The 15,035-nt window shown below is 45.7% G+C and overlaps 1 protein-coding gene across 1 annotated transcript; it reads right to left on the bottom strand.

Annotated features, from left to right (window-relative positions):
• Nucleotides 1-10,943: 10,943 nt before the first annotated feature.
• Nucleotides 10,944-14,929, bottom strand: CCL16 (C-C motif chemokine ligand 16). The gene is made up of 3 exons (XM_046677660.1): nt 14,749-14,929; nt 12,246-12,366; nt 10,944-11,818 (listed from the first exon to the last, which is right to left on the bottom strand). Exons 1-3 carry the CDS (start codon nt 14,822-14,824, stop codon nt 11,686-11,688), a joined length of 330 nt encoding a protein of 109 aa, XP_046533616.1. The 5' UTR covers nt 14,825-14,929; the 3' UTR covers nt 10,944-11,685.
• Between the last annotated feature and the right edge of the window lie 106 nt (nt 14,930-15,035).

Genomic DNA, 15,035 nt, shown 5'->3' on the forward strand with positions numbered 1-15,035 from the left:
TACTACAGCTGTTTGGTGGTGGTACAATCAGTAATTCCTTTTTGTAGGTGAGGACACACAGGCACAGTGAGGTTAATCAAATTGCCGAGGGTCACATAGGACTGTAGTTACGATAATATACTGTGTGCCAGGTATACTTCACCTCACTTAAGCCTCACACCAACTCTCCTGAGATAGATGTTATTATTCTTCCTATTCTACAGATGTGGTGGCTTAAAAACATGTCTGTAAATTCTTTGATGTTTCTTCCATCAAGAGGTGGAGAGTATGTCCTCTGTCCTTGAACCTGAGCAGACCTTCATGACTGTATCAACAAATAGATGTGGACTGACTCTTGAGGTTAGATTAGAAAAGGTTATGAAGCTTCTTGCTGTTCTTTTTGAGATACTGGCTCTGGGAGCCTTCGAAGTTTAGCTACCCTGAGGCTGCCATGCTGGGGAGAGAGAGAAAGAAAGAGAATCTAATTGCAACCACATGGGAGACTCCAACCCAGAAGCTCCCAGCCAATCATTTCTTGAATTCCTAACCCACAAAACCTATGATAGATAAGTGGTTGTTTCAAACCATCAAGTTTTGGGGTGAGTTGTTCTATAGCAGTAGAGTACTAGAACATGATTGAACCCCAATTTTTCTGACTCCAAAGCTTCCCTTCAATAACTCCTTATTTCATAAAAAACTAAGCTCCCTTTGCATGCCATTCAAAAGTCTTGACAATCAGGCCCCAGACTACCTTTTCAATCCAAACTCCAGGCACGGCAGCCTGTGACTTCATTGTGAAACTGTGGAGTTCAGGGGAAGCTTTGAAGAGAGCTTTGGAGAGAGTTGGGTGTGTTCCTCCTCTGACCAGGTGTGTGAGCCCGGGTGAGTTACTCAACCTCTTTGAGTCTTGGTTTCCTCATTAAACTGTCTTTTCCTGGGATTCATATATGTAGGCTGTTTAAGGCAGGAGAAGAGGCATTGAAGCACAGGGAACTTATTTTAGGATGATGGTGAGTATCAAAGGAGAAATACGTTCTTTGTATCTATTAATTTATTTAATCCTCCACAACTATATACTATTACACAGTTGGAGGAAAATGAAACTAAGAATGTAACGGACTTGCCCAGGATCACGCTTTGTGGTAAAATGGGTTATCGTTTTAATTCTTCACTCCCCTCTCGCATTTGTCTAATACATCTTTTGCCATGTGACTTTGTGGTGTAGTTTTTCATCTCTTGACTCAAGTCTCAACCATGAAACTTGAATTTGCCAATGAGATCTTAGCAGATGAGACCAAGAAGAGGCTTGACAAGTGCATGCGCAATTGGGATCGAGGCTCTTATGCCTCTGCCATTGCCATTAAAGGACGTGCCTGGGCTAGCCCAGGGGTCCCAGGAAGAAGAGAGACACAAGAGAGTAAATATCAGCTCAGAACTAAGAAAGTAAAAATCAGCCCTGTTAATAATCAGACTGTGATAATAGACAGATAAGGCAAGATGCAAACCAACAGCAAACACTATGGTCACACTAGGTTTCCCTATGGTCACATTACAGCTTAAAATATGTTGTAAAATCCCCTTCCTGAGTGATTATTCTTTCTTACCGATGACTTCCCCAGCTTTAATACATTCCTCTCACTCCCTGAACAGAGATAACTGGAACACCCCGTTGCTAAACCAATCCCAGCTTCTAATCCCTCCTCAGATGCATTCAACAAAAGCCAAAACCGTACAGAAAGCCACTTTCTTACCCTATTATCTGTTGTGCACTGTCGTTTTTTGCAGCAAGTTGAATAAACCTAACTTTGTTGGACTATAGTGTGTTTCTGGTAGTCTCTATCATATGGGCTTTATAGACAGAGCAGAGCTCAGCTGCTTCAGCCAAGCTCAGTCCAGATGATCCAACCCTCAGCCAGCTAAATAAATACTTACTGTTGAATGCCACCGAGGTTATGTGGTTGTTTGTTATGCAGCAATAACTAATTGATACACACATCTAGCTAGTGATGGAGCTGAGATTTGAATTGAGATATGTATGACTGTAAAATCTATGATCATTGTACTGTGCCACACTGCCTTCTTACAAGAGATGTATGTGAAAGCATTATATGGTTATTTGGCCTCCACCTTGCCTGTGCTGTGGAGGCAAGGCACACACTTCTGACTTCTGTGTATAAGTCTGCCTGACAAACTGTATGATCTTTGATATTTGAGCCTGGCCTGAAGGGGTAGGTGGCTCGGTCCTTGGTTTTCCTTAAAAGGTTTACAGGATGAGCAATGCATCAGGGCTAGATGTGTTGACCTGACCCCTCAGGTACAGTAGGGTTTGTGGTGAACTCTTGATTTGAAGATGATTTTTTCATGTTGACAGACCACCTGTTTTGCTTTCATGAATTATGTTATGGATCCTCAAAAGGCTTTAAAATGTAATCATATTTTTATAACACTGGTATTCTGCCTGGATAACTATTTCTTGGGTGTGTAGCCTGAGAATAGAGAGATCAATCATGGCTGTACACAATGGTCATTTCGGATGCTCAGTCTCCCAGCTAAGAGAGTCTGGGGTCCACTTTTCCCTCCCTCCCTCTGAGAAGGGTTCTGGCTGATTTGGTTTTCCTATGCTATTGCCATTCTGCATTTTGGCTCTTGGTGACTGAAGTTAGCTGTTGTTCCTACCAGAGCTAAGGCTGATCTCACCGAATTATTGATGCCATGGTGCATACCCCTGTAGAGATGAAAAAAGGCTCTCACTTATTGCTGTTTCAACTTTTCTTCTAGCATCCTCAAAGTCTTCAATCCCCTTTCTGGGGAGAGGCTCTCCTAGGGTCCAGTTAGGAGACAAATTAGATAACCCAGTGTTATATTCAAAAGACCCCCTCCCTCCCCCCCCCCCCCACCATCTAACTAGTCCTATATCTCAATTTTCTTCCCAGAGTGAGCTTCCTGTCTCCCTTGGACACATCCCCTAGAGGCTGGGGACAACATTTGCTTTTCCTTTTTGTTTGAGAGTCTTAATTCCAATGCACGCAGTCCTCTTGATTGTTTCTCACACAAGACCTAGAGGCTTCTCTGCAGAATCATGTCTTCAGACCAACTTCAATAGTTTACAGCCTATTTAATATAATTTCTCCTTGGCTTTCTGGCATGTACTTAATAGTACTTAGCTGAACTAACTACTGTTAACTGTGAGCATATATAAAAGCAGTCTATTTAATGAGTGCACGGATCAGAAGAAACAGCTGGAGAAGGCATTTGCTAGCGAGATCCCATTCCTATACCTCCAGTTCCGGCGCAGAAGACTCTTAGTGATCAGACATACCTTATTTCACTTGTGGTGACAAGTTCTCTTTTAGCACTTTCAAGATGTTGTTTCGCTGTGTTCTGGTCTCTGTGGTTTCTGATAAGTTGTCAGTCATTCTAATTGTTTTCCTGTATGCAATGCATCATTTTTCTCTCCTGCTTTCACGGTTTTATCTTTTGTTTCCAGTAGTTTGACTTTGATATAGCTAAACATGGATTGCTTTGAATCTATCCTGAATGAAGTTTGCTGATCTTGAATCTGTAAATGTATGCCTTTCACCAAGTTTGGGAAGTTTTCTAGCATTATTTCTTTAAATGTATATATATATATTTTAACCCCCTTCTCTCTCCTTTCCTTCTGGATTCCAAGTATTCATATGTTAGAGCTTTTGAAGTCGTCCTACAGATCCCTGAGGCTCTGTTCATTCTTATCTAATCTTTTTTCTTTTTCTTACTCAGATTGTAGAATTTCTATTCATGTATCTTCAACTTCACTGACTCTTTCCTCTGTCATCTCCATTCTGTTATTAAGTTCACCCAGTGAATTTTTAAATTTCCCATAGATTTTAACATTATTTTGTAAGAGCAATTTTAGCTCTAAAATTTCCACTTGTTTTAAAAAAATTTTCTATTTCTCTGCTGAGATTTTCTCTTTGCTTTCTTTATGAACATATTTTCCTTTACCTCACTAAATACACTTGTAATAGCTGCTTTAAAGTCCTTGTCTGGTAATTCCATGATCTGATTCATCTATTGCTGTCTCTTCTCTTGAGACTGGGTTGCATTTTCCTGGCTTTTCATGTGTTGAGTACTTTTGGATTGTGTCTCGGACAATGTGAACGTCGTGTTGTGGAGACTCTGGATTCCACCACCCTGCTCTGAAGAGTGTTGCTGTTTCTGTTTTAGCAAGCTATTGACTTAGATTCAAACTGCGAAATTTCATGACTGAGGTGGATGGCGACTTAGATCTTACTTCAATTCTGTCAGTTTCAGCTGCAAGTTGCTTTCAGTTTTCCACAAGTATGTATGGTTCAGGGGTCAGGGCTAGAAGCTTGGGCTAAGTTTACACAAAGAATTTGGGGATCCCTTGTGCTGATCTTTTTCTGTCTTGGGCTCCATCTCCCTCTCCAGTGGCCACTAGTGCCTCAAGCTCCTTGCCCTGGTTCATCTGGCCAGAAAGACCACAAAGTTTCTTATTAGAGTTTTAGCCGACAGCATTCTTCACAGCAACTGCAGCTCACCTCAGACCAAAGCCACAGAAATTAGGAGCTCACCCATGCCTGTTGCTCGCTCCTATTTTCAATGCTGCTCTAAAACTGGCCTGCTTTTGTACAGTATCTCAAGGTCTCCACTGTATTTTAAAAATTGTTTCCAGAGTTTATAGCTTTTATTTGCTGAATGATCAGTTTGTTAGGTGTGTTAGGTGCTCAGTCCTCCAGGCTGGAAGCAGAACCTAAGGTGACAAGTGTAAGTCTAGCTGTTCTTCGTGGTGGGTCCTATCAAATAGTGCAAAGTTGTCTTTTGCACTCCTCACCATCACCTTTACCCTACTTTATTCTTCTTTATAGAACTCATTGCTACCTGATGTTACATATATTTGTGGATAGCCTCTTTCTCCCCACTAAAAAGTAAGCTCTCTGAGAGCAGGATCTTTATCTGTTCTGCCTCTGTGTGGACTGAAAGCCTCAGCTCCCTGCAACAGGGGAGAAATCAGGGAGCGGTGGGAAGGGTGAGCACGGGGAGGGGCCATCTCTGCAGCTGGGCTTATGTATAAATTCATCTTCCTTCTCAGACACAACCAAGTGTGCGAGCCTTTTAAGGAACCACACAGAGACTAGTCATTATGGTTTTTAACCACGGGGTGGTGCTGCCCACTAATTTTCCTAAGCAAGTTAGACTAGCATTGCTTTTCAGTGGCTGCAAACTCTTACCCTCCAGGACCCGCTTAAAATGTCACCTCCATGGTGACAGTTCCTGGCCCTGATACCCTGACTTGCGGCCAGAAGGGCTCCATCACATTGGCTTCTGAAGGCACCCCCTGTCATCCCAAGGCCTTTGTGTGAATTTCATGAATAGACATTTAGAAAGCCCAGCAGGTGCCCAGGGCCCTGGGTGGGAGCAGGGTAAATTAGAAGTGGTGGTCCCTGTCCTATAAGGCAAACTTTTTCAACTGGGTTTGAAGACGTAATTTGGATGTAATGAATGATACTAGTTATGCATCATCCTTGGGAAAATTGAGAAAATAGTCACTCAAGTGATCTGGGTCCTGTGTTTCAGATGAGAAACCCCATGTTATAGAGTCTGGAGGGGAGGACTCATTTTTCGGAAGAATGCAAGGGGGAGAGAAGGGGAAGCTCTGGGTGTGAGCTTAGGATGAAGGTAACTGCGCTCCAGAAGATTCCGTGATCCTGCCACTCCTGACTTGGTTCCTTTCCTACCAGCTTCTCCTTCTCTGTTGTAATAGGCAATGTGGGAACTGAGAATGGTCATCTTGCCCTTACCAGTGATAGCCTGCTGGGATCAAGCAGCCTTTCTCTGGGAAGGGCGCCCATAAGTGCTGAATCTCTGCTGTGAGCCAGGCAAGGTACTGGGCACTTTATGTATGTTAACTGGTGTGGTTCTCCTAATAACCTGCAATCATGGGTGTTTTGGCCTCTGTTTTATAACAAAGTAAAGTGAAGCTTGGAGAGGTGGAATAATTTGCACATCAACAGACAAACGTGCTCTAAATTCTTACAGTGTTAAAAATCCTTCTTGAGGGGCCAGCCTGGTTGTGCAGCAGTTACGTTTGCATGTTCCACTTCTCGGCGGCCCGGGGTTTGCCAGTTCGGATCCCAGGTGCGGACATGGTACCGCTTGGCAAAAGCCATGCTGTGGTAGGCGTCCCACGTATAAAATAGAGGAAGATGGGTATAGATGTTAGCTCAGGGCCAGTCTTCCTCAGCAAAAAGAGGAAGATTGGCAGTAGTTAGCTCAGGGCTAATTGTCCTCAAAAAAAAAAAAATCCTTCTTGAACCCATACCTGCTTCTGGCTCCTGCCCTAAATTTTGCTTTCCTTCACAAAAACGTTCTTAGAAGAGTCGCTTGTGTAGAGTCCTGCTCCCCACTTCCACAACCCCCATTCTCTCTCTGATGAGAATTTTCTTGTTGAGGTCACTGATGACCTTCAGGGGTCAAATCCAATGGCCATTTTTCTCTTCTTCCTTCATCTGTTGGCAACACTCATCTATTTGACCATTCCTTCTTTCTTGAATCATTTTCTTCTCTAGGTTCCCAGGTTACCACACTCTTCTGGTTTTCTTGCTATCTCACTGGCCACTCCTCCATTCCATTCACCTGTTATTCCTGCTCTGTTCTTTTTTTAACTGTTTGAATGCTCCTGAGCCCATAACCTCATTACCCATTTCACACTCTCCTCAGCTGACACCATCTGGTCCCATGGATTTCTATCTCCAGCCTGACCTTTTCCTGGCATTGTTGACTCACACAACCAACTCCCTACTCAGCACGGCCACATAAATACTTAACAAGCATCCCCAAATTAACATGACCCAAATAGAACTCCTGATTCTACCCCCTAACCTGCTTTTTCCAGACTTCCCCATTTCTATAAATTGCATCAACATCTACCCAGTTGCTCAAGCCCAAATCTTTCTCAGTACATCTTTTAAATTCTATCCCCCAAACTGTTCCCTAATCTGCTCACTTTCCTCTGCCGCCACCACTTCCTCCATGGTCCAAGCCACCATATCTGTAGCCTGGACTGCTGCAGGGGTCTCCCTTGCCCCCCAGTAATCCATGTCTGCACAGCAGCCAGTATTTTATTAAACGCATAAATCAAATGATCTCACTTGGCTGCTTACAAAAGTCCCCACTGGCTTTCCACCTCCTTTGAAATAGATTGCACACTCCTTATTCTGGCTTATAAAGTTCCCCTGACCTGCTTGGCCTTGCTCGCTGCTCATGCTGCTCTCCTCCTCATCCTCCACGCTCCTGCCATCCTGCTCCCGTGTGTCAAGCTAGTTCCTGCCCAGGGTTTTTGCACTTGTTGTGCCCTTTGCCTGGAAAGTTTTTTTCCCCTGGTCCTCACATGGCTGATTTGCTCTAGTCATTTAGCTCTCAGGTTGCACGACACCCCCACAGTAAGGCCTTTCCTCCCCACCCTGTCTAAAGTAACCATCCAATCACGTCTCTGGATCTTGAGGGCTCTTGGGAGTTTTTCCACTTCCTCAACTTCACAGTCCAGGAGAAGTCAAAGCTTCCACAAGACTTCTGTGAATCCCTAGGGACTTACTTGACATTTCTCAATCTCTACTTCCTTGTTCTGGGGGTGCTGGCCCTTTCTCACATCTATGTAACCTTAATGGGGAGTTATCTCCCTCGTCACTTTCCACCTGACCACTCACATCAAGTGTAGTTGGTGGAACTTGAGCTAAATAGTTGGTGGAACTTTTGAGGGCTCCCGGGAGGATGGAGGTCCTGCCGTTCACTGTGCAGTCTCCAGCCGCTCCCCCCACTCCTCTCTCTACCCTGCTCTGGCTCTCAAAGGCAAAACAGCTTGGTTCACTCAGAGCAGCTTCACCCCTTCCCCTGAAGTCTTGGCCCCAGTCTGTAACCATGTCCCGGGGGAGTTTCCTGCCTTAACTGGGGTTACTGGTATATTTTCTTAACAAAGCCTTTTCCTCCATGAGAGGGATTCGTCTTCCAGCTGCTAAGAGAATAACAACGTTTTACCGTCATAGTAAGAGGCAGAGTTGGAATTTGAACCTAGATTTGTCTGTCTGAGTTTGGAGCCTTTAAACCATTGCATCACCTGTGTCCCCCAAACACTAGGTCAGGCAGCTGCTGACTCTCAGTGGTTGCTCATAAGCACGCACACCCACACGTACTTTCATGCCAGGGAAATGCATGCTCACCTGGTCCGTCTCAGAAGGCTGTTCTGAAGGCTGAATAACATTTCTTGCAGGCCTGCCGAAGCTAGCTTCAGGACATCTGGCCATCTAGTTCAAATCCTCATGGTGCGACCAGACCTCTTGATACCAGATAAAATGCTCTTTGTACTAGAGTTGCTTCCTCACTTTCTTCCTTTCCTGTCCCACCCTGGTTTCCCTGTGTTGCTGTGTGGGTCTTTCAACCACCCCGAGCTACTGCTTTCTCTGACAAAGGAGTGAGAAGACCCACTATTCTAGGCCTGATTTTCCGCAACCTCTCAATTGATCACTTAATGTTCCACAAGGCTGACAGTCACCTAAGCCGTTTGGGTGTAGGTTTACGTGGGTGAGGTCTTCCCTTTAAGATGATCAGGGCTGGGAGATCTCTATGTGTCAGAATGAGGAGGTCCTTTCTGTGTGTGTGTGTGTGTGTGTGTGTGTGTGGGTGTGTGTGTGTGGGTGTGTGTGGGTGTGTATGTGGGTGTGTTTAAAGCCAGGCATCTATCGACCTTGAAAAGATAGGAATAGCCCTTTTCAAAAACAATTGAATGCACCTGAGAAAAGTACTTCCCGTTTTGAACTATTAGGAGTTGCTGGCAAGCTTTATATTATGTGCTGGGAATGGGGATTTGACTTTGTATATAGACTTTCAATTAGGTTTTCAGACTGACGTCTTAACCCTGAACTCTCATGGACCAAAAAAGAGAAAAAAAATTTCCATTCTAACAACATTTCCGTTCCAGCTTGCTAGAATCCTGGCCATGGCCTGTGCTTCCTGTTTTCAGCCCCATCCTGTCCTTTAGGCCTTTGAACTCTGGTTCCCTGATTTTGACCTTGATGCTGGCTAAGGAAGGACTTTGAAACTTCCTGCTGCTTTCAGTGTACACGCTGAACTAGTTCTGGCTCCTGAGTCAATCCAAGCCATGCCACCCCTCCATTCCACTCTGGCCTCTGCAAGCAAAGATCTGAGCCTGACTACATTGTGTTTGTTAGTGATTCTATCTTCCCTGGGCTGTGAGCTCCTGGAGGGAGAAGTTTGATCATATTTAGCTGTAACCTTTCAGCTTTGATAGCAAGGATGGTGGAGAGAAATTCCTCGATCAAGGAGCAAGAGCTTACAGCCCAGAAGGGACTAGAGCAGGTAGCTCTGGCCTTCTGTGAAGGGACATGGGCAGGAAGTGGATGGTCAGAGCCTTAGGGTAACCTGCCCCTGAGCCCCTGCCTGGCCAACGCGGTGACTGATGCGTCATTGTATGATTTAAAGTGCTTTTGGCACAAGTAACAGAAACCAAGATCTGTAAACTCTGGCTCATGTAAAGAAAGGGGGATGCCCGAATGTCCATGAATGATGACTAAATAAACAAAATGCAGTAGACACATATAATGAAATATTATTCAGTCTTAAAAAGGAATGATGTCCTGACACATGCTAAACATGGATAAACTTTGAAAACATTATGTTAAGTGAAATAAGCCAGTCATTAAAGGATAAATGCTGTATAATTCCAGTTATGAGGTAGCCAGAGTAGTCAAATTCATAGAGACAGAAAGTAGAATAGCGGTTACTAAGAGCTAAGGGAGTGGGGAATGGGAAGTTACTGTTTAATGGGTACAGAGTTTCACTTTTGGATGATGAAAAAGTTCTGGAGGTGGATAGTGGTGATGGTGTGCAACAGTGTGAATGTACTTAATGCCACTGAATTGTACACTTAAAAATGAAAAAATTGGGGGCCGGCCTGGTGGCACAGTGGTTAAGTGCACACATTCCGCTTTGGCAGCCTGGAGCATTCGCCGGTTCAGATCCCAGGTGTGGACGTGGCACTGCTTGGCAAGCCATGCTGTGGTAGGCGTCCAACATATAAAGCAGAGGAAGATGGGCACAGATGTAAGCTCGGGGCCCATCTTCCTCAGCAAAAAGAGGAGGATTGGCAGCAGTTAGCTCAGGGCTAATCTTCCTCAAAAAAAAAGAAAAATGGTATGCACACACAAACCAGAACTGACCTAAACCAACAAAAAGTTATTCCAAAGGTGCTAAATGACACCATGCTACCTCGGGAATTAAAAAAACAAAAAACTGAAAGGAATCATGGGAAGAATGTTGAAGCATCTCATGGAACTGAAGGACTAGCTAAACCTTCAAGCCTGGAATGAGGACAGGAAGCGGGGCAGCTCTAGGGACTACAGTGCAAGAGTTCATAGACCTCTTTCCTTGGGATGCTGCTTTAGCAGCAACTGGTATGTGTCTCTCTGGTCTAAATCTCATCTCTCTGAGAGTCTGACTGGCCAGCTGGGGTCAAGTGTCCATCCAGTAGATCAGCTTCAGTTGAGGTGGGGATGCCAGCTTATGCACGTATTACCACTGGGGGCCACTGGGGGCAGTTATGAGTCAGTTTACCAGAATATAAGCCATGGAATGGCCAGTTTTCAGAATGATCACTTCAGCAAATTTATTTGTTTCTCTTGATTATATAGCTTTAATTGCCTGATTTTGTCTTACCTTCACAACAACATTTTGGGGGAACATTGAATTTCGTTTGAGTCAGTTCCCTGCTGTTGAGCTGGAGACAGGGGTAGTAAGAAGGGGAGATTGAGTATATGTGTCTGGCCTTGGTGCCACCTAAACTCTCCAGCCCCTAATGCTGACAAAATTTTCAGGGGAATGTGGAGAAGCCCCTGAAAAACTGAGATTAAGTTTCTTCCACCCTAGCAGAAAGGAGACAAGGAAGCCAGGAATCAAGTTGGCAATAAAGGAAATTTTATTTATCGGATGGTTGAGTTTTGGACCAAGATTTTTACCCCCAGCCTGGTCTAATGCCCTTTTCCTGCCCTGCAAAGCTTAGTGTGGGAGCTAGAGAGTCACACTTCTTCTTTTGTTTTGGCACTGTCTGTATCCATGGCACCCGGGGGAAGACCAAGTAGTGATGGGGGATCTAGCAAAGCCTCTGCAACAGGGACAAAAATCATTAGCTTATGACTGTTCCCACTCAGGCCTATTAAGAAAAAGTTATGCTTTAAAAGAAAAGAATAATAGAAGAAAAAAGAGATCTAGAAAAGGGATAATGATGGACAGGAAAAGTCAAGATTTCTGTGGGGCTCGTAGTGAGTCAGAGGCTAAAAATGGTCTGGCTGGTCGGAAGCTGGACATAATTCTTTAGAATGGTTGGTGTATTGGTGTGAGGTGAGGAACTGAAAGCAGAGCAAGGAGAAGGATATGAAAGATGTTTTTCTGTGTATTGAGTGTATCACTGCCCACTTCCCTCACCTTTGGCATTTCTTCTAGAGACTGAAAGAATTTTCAAAATACTTTTGATTACTTTTTGGATCACTGGCCTCCTCTGAATGAGACTCTAGTCATTCAGACCACAAGGTTGCTTGCGTATTCACATGGTTACACCTTTCTTTCCCAAACCTTGCCCCGCCACCCCCACCCCAGGCCTGATCATGACGGAGAATTGAGGAGCTGGGGTTGGCCTTTCTAGGATCTAATAGTTTTAACCCGGCCCGAGTTTCCGGGGGGTAGCAAACGTAGGTTGGGGTCCTCAATGTACTCTTGGACCCATTTGTTCTTGGGGTTGGCGCAGATCTCTCGCTTCTTTTTGGTGATGAAGCTGTGGAGGCAGAGTTAGACTGTCATGGGCCGTGGAGTAGGATGGTGGTCCAGTCCATACTTGCCACTTCTAGCTCACATGCGGCTTACCTCATGCTCTTTACTGCCTCCCTAGGCCGCCCCCATCTGGATCTCCTCAGAAGGCCTCCCTCTCTGGCCTCTAGACCTCATCATCCCTTCTTTTGGGCCCCTTCCCCAAGCAGCCTAGACCCTTGGGCTTGGGTTTCATTATGGCTGCCATTTATTGGGCCACATAGCTATAAGTGGCAAAATGAGAATTAAAGCCAGGCCAGTCCTGTGAGATTCAACCCAAGCCCTTAACCCTACTCCCCTTCTTCTAGCATGGAGACTTCTTGCTTCTGTGCATCCCACTCCAGCCCTGGCTTCCCCTTCCCTCTCCACAGAAATATCTGCAGGGAAGTGCTTACATGATTGCTGGCAGGTAACAGTTGAGGGCCCTTCTGTATCCCAGCACCAGTTTCCTTGGCAATACTTTCTCATGATACTTCAGGCAGCAGGTGGGTGAAGAGTTCACCGACTCAGGAATTCCTGAGGGAATCACATGGAAAGCTGAGTCAAGGAGGCAGAGAGGGAGCCCACGGCTGCCCACTTCCATCTCCCATCTATTGCATTCTGCTTTTGATGGCAAAACCATCTGTTAGAAGGGACTGATGATAGCTTGATGGGTGGTAGAGAAAGTGAAACAGATGAACCCCTCTGGGGGACATACATGGAGAAACTTCAGCCTCTGAACTGAGTTTCATTAAGTACAAATGACTGGGTTATTCACACCTGCTGATGAACCAGGACTTGATTTGGCAAACATGTATTGAGCTCATATTATATGCCAGGTTCTATGGGGGTCAAAACATGAGGAAGACACAGTCGCCACTCTTGAATACCTTACAGACCAGTCAGGGTAAAATGGGAAAGTGGAAAGATAAGTACTACAACAGAATGTGGTCAGGGGTGGAATAGAATTGGACACAGGTACTATGGGAGCAGAATGAGGGGCACCTAACCCAGCCTGAGTGTTGAGGAAGAAGGCCCAAAGCAGGTGGTGCCCGAGTTGATTCTCAAAGGATGAGTTGGACTAAGACAGACAAAGGGCTTGTAGGGTCTAGAAGAAAGAAATATATGAAGGCCTGAAAGTGGGGGAAGCTCAGTGTGTCTGGGGAGTGCTGAGCAGGTTCAGATGGCTGGAATGCAATGTGAGAAGGAAGAAGTAGGGAGAGATGATACTGAAGAGAGAGGGGCGGGCCACCACACCTTCTGAGCTCTGGTGGGGAGTCTGGATTCTATCCGAGAGGCAAGGCGTTAAACAGGCTGAGGTCAGGGAGGTGGGTGAGATGGAGCAATGAGCCAGAGAAGTGAGGGCAGGAGGAGAAGTGTTCTATTTAGGCTTCAGGGTCAGACATCTTGGGCTAGAGTCTTGACTAAATGACTTGAATTGTGGGCAAATTTCTTAGTCTTTCTAGGTGTTCATCCATTAAATGAGGGTAAAAAGATACTTATGTCTTAGGTTAGTGGTGAGGATTAATTGAGAGAAAGCTTGTAAAGTCCTTAAGTCAGACCCCGGCGCACGGAAAGCCTCAGTCAGTGCTTGTTATAATTGAGAGCAAATGGTAGTAATGGCCATTCTTCTGGCCTGGAAATGGCTTGTTTTCCCCTCTCTTTGATGCTCTTGGGATGCTGGATTTGGTTGGTTGTTAGTGCTGTTTCCCTTGAGCTTCCCTGACTACTCATTAGTTGCGGATATCACACAGGAGGGCAGGCAGAGACCTTCCCCAGCCCCCAAACCTACAGAATGCCAATCCCTTTGTGGCCTGATCCCTTGCTTACAGCTGGTGGCAAAGCTCAAGAGCACATTGGCTGATCCATGCTTTGGGTGAGCCATTTTCTTTTTCTTGAAGACTGAATCCATTGCACTGGCCTGCTTGACCTTCCTGAAGGGCATTGTTGCCCCCTCATGCCCACCAGATGCACCTCTGCACACAGTGATGTTCATGACTCTGGTTCTCAAGGCGAAGTTTACAAAGACCAGGGGTATCCTGAGAGTATATGGGCAGATTACATGGTGTGCATGACCCTTGCTCCCCTGTGTTTATACAGGCAGAGTCCAGCCAAACTTCATGCCAAGGGTAGCCTTAGGGAGAAAAGAAGGGCTGAGGAAGCTCAAGGCAGGTATGTGGAAGGCCTGAGTGTCTTGGTCCCTTCCCTGTCATGGTCCTGATAAATGCTGGTAGAGGCAGGGGTAGAGTGGGCAAACAAATTCCATTCTCCATAGGTTCCAAGCATCCCATTGAAAAGCTCCAAAACCTTTCAACCCCTCTCCTCTTTTCTACAGACTTTTAGATCTAGGCTGGGAGATAGATATGGGGGCCATGAAATCCCCTAACGGCACACTTGGGCATCCCATTGGGACTTCTTTTGGCTGCCACGATATCCCCGCCATCTATGCCAGACACTGTGAGGAAGAAGTGTCTTGGCTCAGAGTCTCCATTCCGGGGCTTAGCCTCAAACATCATTTCAGCCTGCCTCCCCTATTACCTTTGTCCTGCTCTCCCAAAGCATCTACAGCTCTTCTCATATCCACTTACCTTGCCTTCCTCTTCATTGCATATGTTTATTATTGTCTCTTCTCTTACTTCCTTGGCTCCGCCTCCTAAATGATCATTCCTGCTCTCCATCCTTGGGACTCCTGACAAAACCTTGACCCAGCTTCTTCGAACTGCCCAAGCCCAGAAGGATCTGGACCACAGCCCAGCTCTACTTACAAAGGGGAGAGTTTGAAGACACCACCTGTGCATGCAGGAGGAGAGAGGCTGTGGGACTGAGGCCGGAGACCTGATAGTGCTCTTGGCCTCACTTCACTGCCAGCTGCCCCGTTCCCCTTTCTCATTGCTGCCCTACGGGGACTGGTGGACTCACTTGGCTGGCTGCCTAAAGCAGAAGTAGTGGTGAGGATGAGGATGAGGAGAAAGAAGGCAGCCATGGAGACCTTCATCCTCTCAGTGGCACAGTTCAGCTTCAGGGGAGGGCTGAGTGGAGATGTCCTTGCTGCTGGTTGTCCACTCTCTGACCTCGCAGCTCTCTGGACTCTGACCACTTTGGAGGTGGTGGAGGAGGAGGAATAATCTCCTGATGTTTGCTGAAAAGGAGGGCATTGGAGGGTGGGGCCTGGCACAGAGTTGAACTCAGTAAGATTTGAATTCATG

Source organism: Equus quagga, chromosome 11 (assembly GCF_021613505.1).
Source record: "Equus quagga isolate Etosha38 chromosome 11, UCLA_HA_Equagga_1.0, whole genome shotgun sequence".
Classification (NCBI taxonomy): Eukaryota; Metazoa; Chordata; class Mammalia; order Perissodactyla; family Equidae; genus Equus; species Equus quagga.

Excerpts from the sequence above, each read along its gene's own strand:
- CCL16 (XM_046677660.1), bottom strand. The coding sequence starts at position 14,824 with ATGAAGGTCTCCATGGCTGCCTTCTTTCTCCTCATCCTCATCCTCACC. Across the intron at positions 12,367-14,748 it reads TGCTTTAGGCAGCCAGCCAA|GAATTCCTGAGTCGGTGAAC; the intron begins GTGAGTCCACCA and ends TGATTCCCTCAG. Across the intron at positions 11,819-12,245 it reads TGTTACCTGCCAGCAATCAT|CTTCATCACCAAAAAGAAGC; the intron begins GTAAGCACTTCC and ends CTGCCTCCACAG.